This window comes from Pteropus alecto, unplaced genomic scaffold (genome assembly GCF_000325575.1).
Source record: "Pteropus alecto unplaced genomic scaffold, ASM32557v1 scaffold3, whole genome shotgun sequence".
Taxonomy (NCBI): domain Eukaryota; kingdom Metazoa; phylum Chordata; class Mammalia; order Chiroptera; family Pteropodidae; genus Pteropus; species Pteropus alecto.
The window spans coordinates 29532621-29544106 of NW_006442484.1; the positions used below are offsets into that span (position 1 = coordinate 29532621).

General features: G+C 32.5%; 1 protein-coding gene across 4 annotated transcripts in view; it reads left to right on the plus strand.

Moving 5' to 3' along the window:
• Positions 1 to 11486, plus strand: part of GALNT13 (polypeptide N-acetylgalactosaminyltransferase 13) — a 431664-nt gene that overhangs the window by 409315 nt on the left and 10863 nt on the right. For all 4 annotated transcript variants that reach the window (XM_006921079.1, XM_006921078.1, XM_025039467.1 and 1 more), the window contains one exon: positions 7515 to 7649. In XM_006921079.1, coding sequence (XP_006921141.1) covers positions 7515 to 7649 — 135 coding nt within the window. The remainder of the gene's footprint in view (positions 1 to 7514; positions 7650 to 11486) is intronic.

Sequence of the window (11486 nt, forward strand, 5' to 3'; positions counted from 1 at the left end):
TTGATGCTTCACAGATTATGTTGAGGGCAGGATGGGAATATGGAATGTGAGAGTGTTACCCACATCCTATTTTTAATAACAGAATTTTAGAGCATGAAAACTGTAAAAGACCATAGATATCACCTAGACACGTAATGAAAGTTAAGAATACACAGCTAAAAGCTACCTGCTTCTTACCCTCTTCTACACAAACCACTAAGTTAACAGGCTATAGATGAAGCCTGAAATCAAATAAAACAGAAAAAGGACCTGTTTGGGAACAAAAGTCTCTGCTCGGCAGCTCCATTATAAATGAAATTCCATCTATGAATTTCTTATTCTAATTTCAGCATGGTGTGACATAATAGTAAGAGAGAACTTTTTGAAAAGTAAATCACATTGCTAAAGGTCTAATTTTTGTTGCTAAACAATTTTTATTGTTATTGTAATATAAATTTTCCTGGGATATTTTTATAGAATGGGGGAGAAAACCTAAGAGTATGTGTTTATTTCCTTATAATTTATCCTTCTGGATAGTTGTTAACAGATTTCTCAGATTAACTGCACTTCAACTATCTAAAGTAATCCCCCAGAGGGCCCAAAGCTCCAAAATTACTAAGTGATGGGTGTTTTAGGGCAGTACAGTCAAGTAAAAGAATTGTGACAATGAGCTTGGGATCCAGAGAGACCTTTGTTACTAAATAGCTCAGGAAAATTGGGTGAATCCTGTAAATTTGTTGGCCTTGGTTTCTTCATCTAGGTAGTGAAGCAATTGGCATAAAGTGATAGAGTCCCTTCAAATTGTGAACTTTCATAGAAAATATTGTCCTGAGGCACTCAACAGGACAAGTATTTTATAAATTCAAAACTAAATCTAGGGAAATCGCAACCTATATAATAAAGCTGAATCAAATACATGTGTAAACCATTCAAACACACCCATATTATATATAAATATAATGTAAATATATAAGAATTAAAATATAAATATATATTTTTGCAAAATATTTCTTTAAGGATGAAAGAAACGAAATCCTGTGGCAAGACAGAGCCAGCAGAGGGCGTTTAGCTCCTGAGCCCTTGCTGAAGAAGGATTGGTACAGGTCCCAATAACAAAGAAGAGTGAACTAACTAGCTTTGAAACTTGCACAGCTTGAACAACGTGCGAGCAGCTGCTTACACTACTAATCTGAGCAAAAATTTGCTTGCAGTTTTTCAGAGGGGTAAAGATAAAATCGTATTTTTAAAGAAGTAACTATACAATGTTAGGATTGTAAGCATGATGCGACATTTAAAGGAATGTATAGACACAATCTTTCATTGAGTGAAATAAAGCATTAAATAAATTCAAAATATTTTATAAGATCTTTCTCACAACAGTCCTTGAAAATTGTTTAAATGTTTTAATTATAGATATTTACAGCATTATAAAATGCCCTTAGACATACTTCCCAAAATGAAAAATCTAGAACAAACCATATACATAGTAAAATCATGAAAATCCTTACCATCTGTGAAAGAAATATTAAGGTTAAAAGGAATTAAGATTGGAAGTGGCTATCATCCTTCATATGTTGAGGATTATTCCTAAACTCATATGAGTATATCAATTTGGAGAGAAATCAATCCTATTTCTATAAAATATGCATAAAAGCAGATAAACCACCTAGTTACATCAGAGAACCATTTTATGAAGACATAATTAAATAGAAAAATGATTATAAATTGATTAATCTGATGCTTTTGGAAAGTATAACTGGATGTTACAATTTTCAGTCCAGACACCAAGATACAATAGGTATTAAATATAAAATCAGACTTCTCTATGGCAAAATTTGCAATGACAATTTGGGAATTAGTGACTCTTAGACCCTTCAGCCAGTATAAAGAATGAAAGAAGCTGTATTCATTTCCCAGGTCTGCCGTAGCAAACTACCACAAACTGGATGGTTTAAAACAATGGAAACTTATTGTCTCACAATTTTTGAGGCTACAAGTCTGAAATTAAGCTCTCAGAAGGGCACAAAACTGTAAGGGAGAATCATTCCTTGCTTCTTCTAGCTTCTGGTGTTTGCCAGCAATCTCATGGCTTATAAATGTGTCGCTCCAATTCCTACCTTTGTTGTCACAGGGCCCTTTCTCTCCATATGTGTCTGTCTTATTATAAGGACACCAGTCATTTTGGATTAAGGACCAGCCCTACTCCAGTTTCACCTCAGAGTAACTTAACTAATCACATCTGTAATGATGCTATTTCCAAACAGGTTCACATTCTGAGGTACTAGGGCTTAGGACTTTAAGAAAATCTTCTGTGGGCACACAATTCAACCCATGACAGGAGATGTCAGAAGGTGGAGAATATTGTAAAGTTTTCTAAAGTTGCCCTCCCTCTATAGGGAAAGGACTGGGATTCTAGCTTCCAGTGACAAAGCTACTGAGAAGAGACTCAAGGCAGGGAAGCTTCATAGGTGTGCAACCTATGCAGCTGAACTGGGGCCTATACTTTTGAAAGTCTTAATAATTTTTGAACAATATGTCCTACATTTTCATTTTGCACTGGGCCCTGCAAATTATGTAGGGCACCACTTTGAGAGCTTGCTATGTGCCTCTTACCCTTGAGGAGTTTGGCAGACTGTGACTTGACTCACACATGGTAAAGCTGGCCCGTGACAACTGAATCGAAGTGACTGCACTGCCTGGGTCAGCTTGCCTTTCTGAGTTGATCAAGTCACAAAAAATGGCCCACTTATAAAATATGTATTTTCCTCTTAGTTAGCACTTCAATGAGAGGAGCTTAGTGATGGGAATCACTGAAGAACCAAAACACTCAGGAGAGGGAGCTTTAAATCTCTGCCTGGCCAGAGAACAGGAAAGAGTTTTAAAGACCCAGTTCAGGTAGGACCTCTCCTGTATTTTACCACCCTGAAAGAATCAAAAACTGATTAGCAGCCTGGGATAATTTGGGAGTGGGCAAGGAAAGTGAGAAAGAAAAAAAAAAAAAAAAAAAAACTTAAGACAGTGAAATAGAGAAGTCAGAACTGCCCTATCCCATTGTAAACTTCCAACCTAAAGCAGCCCACAGTAGAAAAGAGATTTGCTATTACATGTCATTTGGAGTTTCAACTGATAATATTAAACAGACCATTCTAATTTCTGAATTGAACCTTCAGGAGACCTAGACAAGTAAGCAGAAAAATCATATACCTTTTAGTTTCTTCAAGGAGTAGAAAGAGATGCATTATCTCTTTCAATACATTTTAAAGGGTTTCTAGATATTATGAGCTGAATTATGTCCCTCCTCATCCCCCCCAAAATTATGTACATTGAAGTCCTAATTTCAATGACTCAGAATATGACTATACTTGGAGATAGTGTCTTTAAGATGTAATTAAAGTAGAATGAGATAAAATGGGCCCTAATCTAATAGGATGATTGTCTCTATAAAAAATTATCATGACACAGAAAGCACAGAGGGAAGACCTTGTGAAGACACAGAGAAAAAATGGCCATCTATATGCCAAGGAAGGAGATCCATAGAAAAACCAATCCTGTTAATACCTTAATCTTGTACTTTAGCCTCCAGTACTCTGAGGAAAGAAATGTCTGTTGTTTATGCCAACTAATCTGTAGTACTTTGTTATGGCAGCCCTAGCAGACTAATACAATAGGAGATAACAAAAACTGAGTTGTTATAGTGATCAAAGTAGTTTTGGAAGGCATAATAATTAACAGGGTCCACAAAGTGGAACAAAGGACCTATTACTTCTTCTAAGATAAGATAGTAGAACTTAAAATAATTCAGTAAAAATGGTGTCTTTAGTGGTCATAGAGCTAGCTATAAAGAAAGATATGTAATGCTAGATAGTTCATAATTTTATGTGTTTAAACAAATATGATTAGATAGAAAACATTTTCAGAGCACCATAAACTATTGCATCCATATAGTTCACAAAATACTTAAGTTTTGCAATAATATAAGTTGGTATAAATTTACAGAGATAGAAACATAACTGCAATGTAACAAAGGGGCAAATTTATGTAATATAATATATATGAATCATATCACATGTGGTTTTTAACACAGATAGTGCTCAATTAATGTTCTTTTTCCTCTTTCATAGTGGATGGAAGGACACAGATATTATTTCACTCTGCTTCTAGTCACTTTAGCTTAAAGTGATTGAACATCGATTTAATCAATAGTCATTAGGGTGAATCTGGCATTGGAACAACAGAAAATAAATGCTAAATCTAGTATTTGTGTAATAATTCTGATTTACTAAGAATAAGTAGTAGTAACCACTGATAAAGCAATTTGGTAACTAAAAGGGAGAAATAATTTCCAATTTTTGTAAAAGAACATATCATCGGACTTCACTAATGAAGGAATCAATCTCATAAAGCCATCAACATATGTTATAGTTTAAGTTAATGTGCTTCATATGTGTGCAGGTTTGAAATATTTTATTTTACCTTACAACTAGGAATAAAGCTTTTAACTACAGCAGGAGAAGAGACTGGGCGGATATTTTACTAACAATTACACATCCCAACTGAGAGAATCTATTTGGGATATTGACACAGGCAACAGGCATTAGCGATAGGGAGCAGCTGCTTCCTAGGGAAATTAAAAAGAAATGTGAGACTGTCTTCAAAGTTACAGGGAACTCAGAAGTGACTCTAGAGGTTGACAATATATGGAGGTGGTACTGTGCTGAAAGTGTCAGGGAGGTCTGTCGTCAGGCATTGAAGACCCACCTCAGGACTGTGTGGGGTGGCTAAGGGGTAGGCACACACTAGCAAGAGTGGGGTGTGCTGGGCTCCTGTCCTAAAATTCTTTGGCTACGGGATTTATTATCAAGGTAGGAATCCATAGAGAAGGCCACAACCTAGGATTAGCTCCAAGACTGGGATAATAACACAAAATATCAGTTACTGAATGCTTCTGTGTACCTGGATATCTACAAAGTATTTTGTATACAATTTTACAGTTTATCCCAAAATGAATTCCATGAAAAAGAAGATAGATATAAAAGATAAATAATTGAGATCAAACTTAATAACTAGATAAAATCAAGAAAGACATACATATACTGACATGAATCTTTTATTATTATATAGAATAAAAAAATCCTAGAAACACTCAAGCATAAAAATGAGATTCTCAGGTAAACAAAACAAAGTAATTCTGATTTTACATTAATGTCAGAAAATAACGAAAGCATTGTCTACGGATATTTTTCAAAAAATAAATCTGTGAGCTAGTCATTTTAATATCAATTAAATTTTTTCAAGTGCAAAGGTAAAAGAAAGATAATTGCAGATATAATATACATGTGTGTATATATATGTATGTGTACCTAAAATTATTCTACAAATATAAATTCCTTGAATGTAAATTACTTAAGATACCTACTAACTGACTAAAAAAAGGAATTAAAATTAGAAATTGAGGAACAAAGAACATGATAAACTGCTCTCTAAACTTTCAACAGGTAAAATTTCCAAACTATCATAAGAAACTCGAGGAGAATTAATGCTAAAGCAATGATCATATTCATCATACAAAATTAATGGCAAATGTGGATGATTTGGTGTCTCAATTTACATTGGCATCTGTACTTTCATAGTGGAAAATTATTCTTCACATTGAAATAATCATATAATGGGCAAAATAAATTTCTCTAGAAATTTTTTTTCTTGGATTAAGGTTTACTACCAGATTCAGTTATTTAATTAAATATATTTCTATACTAGTCTCTCCTTATCCACTGTGGATATCTTGCAAGACCCCCAGTGGATGCTTGAAACTATGGATAGTACTCAAGCATATATATTCTGTTTTCTTCCTATTCATATATATGCCTATGATAAAGTTTATGAACTAGGCACAATAAGAGATTAACATCAATACCTAATAAAATAGAACAATTATAACAATAAAATAAGGGTTACTTAAACAGTAGCATAGCAATACAGTGACAGAGGATTTGATAACTAAGAGGGCTACTAAGTGCTGATGGGGCAGGGAGTGTACACAGCATAGATAAGCTGGACAAAGCCGTAATTCACATCCCGGGCAGGACACATTGGGGAAGCTCGTGTTTTCATCATGCTACTCAGAAGGCATGCAATTTGGAATTTATGAATTGTTTTTTTCTGGAATTTTCTATTTAGTATTTTCTGACTGCAGTTGACCGCAGGTAACTAAAACCACAGAAAGCAAATAAGGGGGAACTACTGTAATTCTATTAAAAAAATACTAACCATGTTTGGGAAGAATACAAAATACTTATCTTTGATTGATGTTTCTTTTATTCTTATTTTGGTTACTTGTACTTTCCATTAAAAGTATGAGCATTAAAAAATATTAAAAATAGAAATTTTTTTCTGAATTTCATCCCATGAAGTCTATAATATATTTTATATAGTTGTTACAGAAACTTCATATATTTTTCAATTTTTATATTGTTGAGCAGAATGTATAATCTTTGTGAAGGTTTTCATTTTAAGATGTTGACTTAAGAGGTACTTGGATTCCATCACTGACTCCATCTTCCTCTTATGACTGCCTGTGATTTTCAGAAAAACCCTGAGTAGCAGTGCTGTAACAGCAAAACTTTCAAGACTAACTTGCTCAGCTTGAAGACTAGAGCTTCAGAGTTTATAAGTGATTTGTAGAGTGGACTTCCTCCATTTTCATCAGACTACTTTGGAAGACCCCAAGATCACGGTCTTCCTCATTACACTCCCTCTTGACATCGCAAGGAAAAAATAGTAGTTACCATAGCTAATGGAAGAAAACAACTTTTATAATTATATACTTAATAACTCTCATGAAACTTTAATAATCAATGTTATAAATAAATTATTCATACCAAGAACAAAGTACTAAAGGTTATATAGTACCAGTTTGAATTATCTAACAGTGAGTCTACAATCCACCTTGACATTTCTTGGATGTTTTGAGAAGAATTATAGTCAAGCCCAGCCAAAACCATATGAGAAAATAAGCATAGAGCCTGCCTTTAATGAGATCTCTAGAGAAGATAATTCTACACCCTTTATAACCCCACTGACAATATTAAAGGAAATTTATGGAAAGAAAAATTTTAACTTCTTTATGAAAAATATCTGTTTCTAAAATGGGAAACTGGTCTCCTGGTGGTGGGAACAAAGACGGCCCTTTATTGAGCTTCATGCCATTTATAAACTTTATTGAACCTGTTGTGAACTTTATAAGGCAAGTATAGTGCAGGAAATACAGGGCCAGCAAATAACAACATTTCATAATTTAGTTTGTTAAATTGAGGCTTCACAAAAAACTTATAAAACAGATAATAGTGTCCCTGTTTTGTAGTTGAGGAAAAAGACTCAGAGAGATGAATTAGCTTTCTCAAGATCACACCGCAGAGATCACTTGAAAACAAAAGTTTATCTGATATGAAAGCTTCCACAAATCAATCCTCTATACAGTCATTTCTGTTTGTTTGTTTTTAAGATATTATTTTATTAGCTGAATTTTATATTTTCAGGTATTTTCTTATACCGCTGACAAAGAAATCCGAACCGATGACTTGTGCTTGGATGTTTCTAGACTCAATGGACCTGTAATTATGTTAAAATGTCACCATATGAGAGGAAATCAGTTATGGGAATATGATGCTGAGGTATAGTATTTTCTTTAATTTACTTAATTTTTAATGCTTAAACTCAGTTATATATTTCAAATACATTTAAATCCTAAGTTATATGTTTCCGAATTGGAAGAACTGCATTTTCAAGCATGCATGCTCATATCTGATAACATTAGGATGCATATCATATAAATGGAATTTGCAAAACTAGTTCATAAGTATAAAATATAAGCAAGACGAAGTCATTTTTCTGTGCTTAACATGTGTTATCACATATATATGCTCTACATAAATTAGGCAAGGAGCCAGTTATGCTTATCTGAGAGGTATGTATGCAGATGTGCATAAAGGACAATATCAACAATATTATCATATTTTCAAATTAAAAATTTTGTACTGTTGTAATCTGTGATATTTATGCTTCTCAACTTAAAGGTAAAAAAGAAAAAAGCTGACAAGATTAGCACAAACGCTTTTTATAATAGTAAATACTTTGAAAAATTCAATAAACTAATTAGATACCTAATCAGCTAAGCAGCATCTTTTCAATATAGCACATCTTTGTGAGAGAAGAGAGAGAGAAAACAAAATTACTGTTGGGAAATTACAACCAGGCAGTGTGTAAAAACCAGATCAACCATCAGATGGAGCTAATAAAAAAGAAATATTGTGTCCTGTGTGTAAGAAAGCTGCCTTGGAATAGCTTAATTTCTTTCAGTTTTCTTTGCTTAACAAAATGAATTGGTCTTCTGTGTTACATTTTCCACACTATTAAATGGTAGGTGACTTATTTAAGATAGGAAGTAAACTTTATTCTTACAAGATAAATAATACAGTAGAGGTAAACAAATTATACAAATGCAGAGTTCTATGAAAGTTTAAAATATTCAGCAAGAGTAACATTTAAAAACCAATCTAGTTTTTGGTATTATTGATATTTTAACAAGGCCTTCATTTTTAAAAATTTTTGAATGTCATTTTCATTTGTTGATGTTGTAGTTTCTTAAGGGTATTATCAGGAAAACTTCTTATGTGATATGAAACAGGTTACATAAGGTTAAATTTTGGCCCTAAAATTTATACACTATTACCAAACTCTTTGGCTAAAATTTATTCTTCTTCTGGGACATAATTAAGGACAAACACCATGAATCTTTCTTGTGTTGCACCAATAGGTCCCATTGAGACTCTTGTTTTCTCAATACTTTATTTACTTTCTTTATCTAACCACCATTTTTTTTCTCTTCAACTATCATTATCACACTTATATTAAGACTGTAGAAGATATTTCCTCCAATAATACACATGGGTAAACCTGTACCCTAAGCTCCTTACCTCTTCTATGAGGAAAAGTACAGATAAATGCACAAAAGAAGAAATCCTGAAAGTATTATTTTTAAATAAAACTTTATTGTTCTTGTTGCCCTTTAGTTTTTACCAAGAACCCAAGACTTTATTGGGTTTGTGCTAAAAACAAAGAAATCTAGCATATATTTATAAGAAAAGGGGAATGAGTGTACATATTTTTTAATAAGATGAAGCACTATTGAGTTTCAGAATACCACTTTTAATCTTTTACTTTTCTGTAATTTTTCAGTAGATAATGGCTTTTAGAGTCATGACTTAGATTACCATATTTCTGAAATAACTACTGATAATTGCACATATGTTTTTGTTTGTATTTTTATCAATCAGTACCAAAAATATTGAATACTAAGGGATTTTGAAAGAAAATTTTAAAAAACAGTAGCTTCACCTAAGATAAAGAAATGGATTTTATAAATTTACTATTTTGGATGTCTTGAAGTTGTATTGGAGTATTTTTAGGGCACTGTAATATTTTGTGTCATGTAAACTTTGTTTCTAAAACATACAAAAAAGCTTATAATACATCATAAATATTATGAAATGTTTATTTTTAAAGTAGTCAATCATCTTAAAAATTACATAACATAGTTTAATATCCTATATGTTTATGTTTTCAAAATTAAATTGTGATGTTAAACTTGTCTAAATTTAAAATTTTAAATCATAGTGTATTTTTTTGCCAATTTAAAAACAATGTATAAATCATAATGTAGAGAAGTCATGAGAGAATAGAATAATTGTAAAAATGATATATTACCTTTTCAGAGATTTCAGCTTTGAAATAAAGAATTGATTTTATTTGTGAAGAAGTCATAAAAAAGAGATGACTTTTTTAATAAAATTGAAATATAATATTTATTTTTTATGATTAACTTTTCTTTAAGTGTTAGGTTTAGGATTACTTTATTGTACAGAATAATCCCAATCATTGCTACCCAAAGTGTGATTCTAGGGCTCGAAACATTATCTGGGAACTTCTAGAATTCAGGACTCTGAGATACCACCCTGGACAGTAAACAAAGATCTACTTATATTCCTCGGTCTTTTTTTGTACACTGTTGAAAATATTGCAAAGTTAGGAAAAGGCATAAATACGCTTTGGAAAATGATAAGGCCTCCAAGAGAGATGGGGGGTGGGGGGAGAAAAGGACCAGAGGGGTGAGGGATCTGAGATGGGGAAAGAGGAGTAACTGCCAAGCAGCTCTAGTCTTCTCATATTCCAAGCCGGTGGACAGTAGACAAGTGCAGCTTGCTACTTCTTTAATTTGTTCTTTATCTATTGTGATCAAAGGTAAAATTACTCTTCTTTGAGAAACTTCTGAGGTGGTGCAGTTTCAAAGCAGAATAAAACTTGGCGGAGTTCACAGAATTACAGAGCTTATACTTACTTTAAAGTTCTCTTTCAGCCTTTATCAGGAGGACTCCAGAGCACAAAGATCACACTGCCAGCGGCAAGGCAGGATTTAGGTACTAATAAAGTATTCAAAGAAAGCTAGTTATTAGTACAATTGTGAATCTCACAGTGTGAACAGCTGAGATATTCTATCACCTTATCTGCTGTAGTCCTTTCAATCTTAGAAAAGCAAGTCATAAATAGGAATAGAATTGTTAGAATATCCAGAATAAAATTGAAATCGTATCATAAAGTCTCAAAACATGGAGTCTATCTATCTGGTTTACTTCTTAGGTGAGTGGGGGAAAATAGGAGGGAATAAAGTTCCTTGAGGATAATTTTATCTGTTTTTTCATGCGATTCTATAAGACAGTATTATTCTTTTTTATGTCCTTCACATTAGTAAACATAAGCTTATAGTATTTAAATGTCTTCTCTAAATTTGTACACTCTAGATTGCTGGCACTCAATCCAATAATCTTTTCACTGTAGTATGTTGCCTCTGGAGTTTGTTGAAAAACTAGAAACAATTAGATGCTTTCAGTGATGATGATCTGATAAGCTAAATGTACAATATTAAAAATGAAAGGTATAATTAAATACTATCATTTTTTGTGGTATCAAAATTTTATTCACATAGATTTCTCCTGTCCTTAATCATTGAAAAGATTTTCTGCAATAAATATTGTTTATTTAGACAAATAGGCTGTCATGAAACTACTTCATCAATATGATCTAATTGTCTACAAATTTTAGCACTACATATTCATAATAAAATTAATTAATGTCTAATTGCTTCTATAGTTATTTGAATGAAACTAAACATATGTTGGTAATAAATGCATGCCTATGCTCAACTTTGGTTTGAAATATAGTGTCCCATATCTTTAGCTAAATATTTCTTTTTTTTTATTTCATTTTTAAAGCAGCTTTATTTAGATATAGTTCACACACCATACAATTTACCTATCCAAGGTGTACAGTTCAGTGGATTTTAGGATATTTACAGATACATGAAACTACCATCACAGGTGATTTTAGAATGTTTACATCATCTCAAAAAGAAACTCCATACTTTAGCTATCATACCCCTAGATCCTTATAATCTA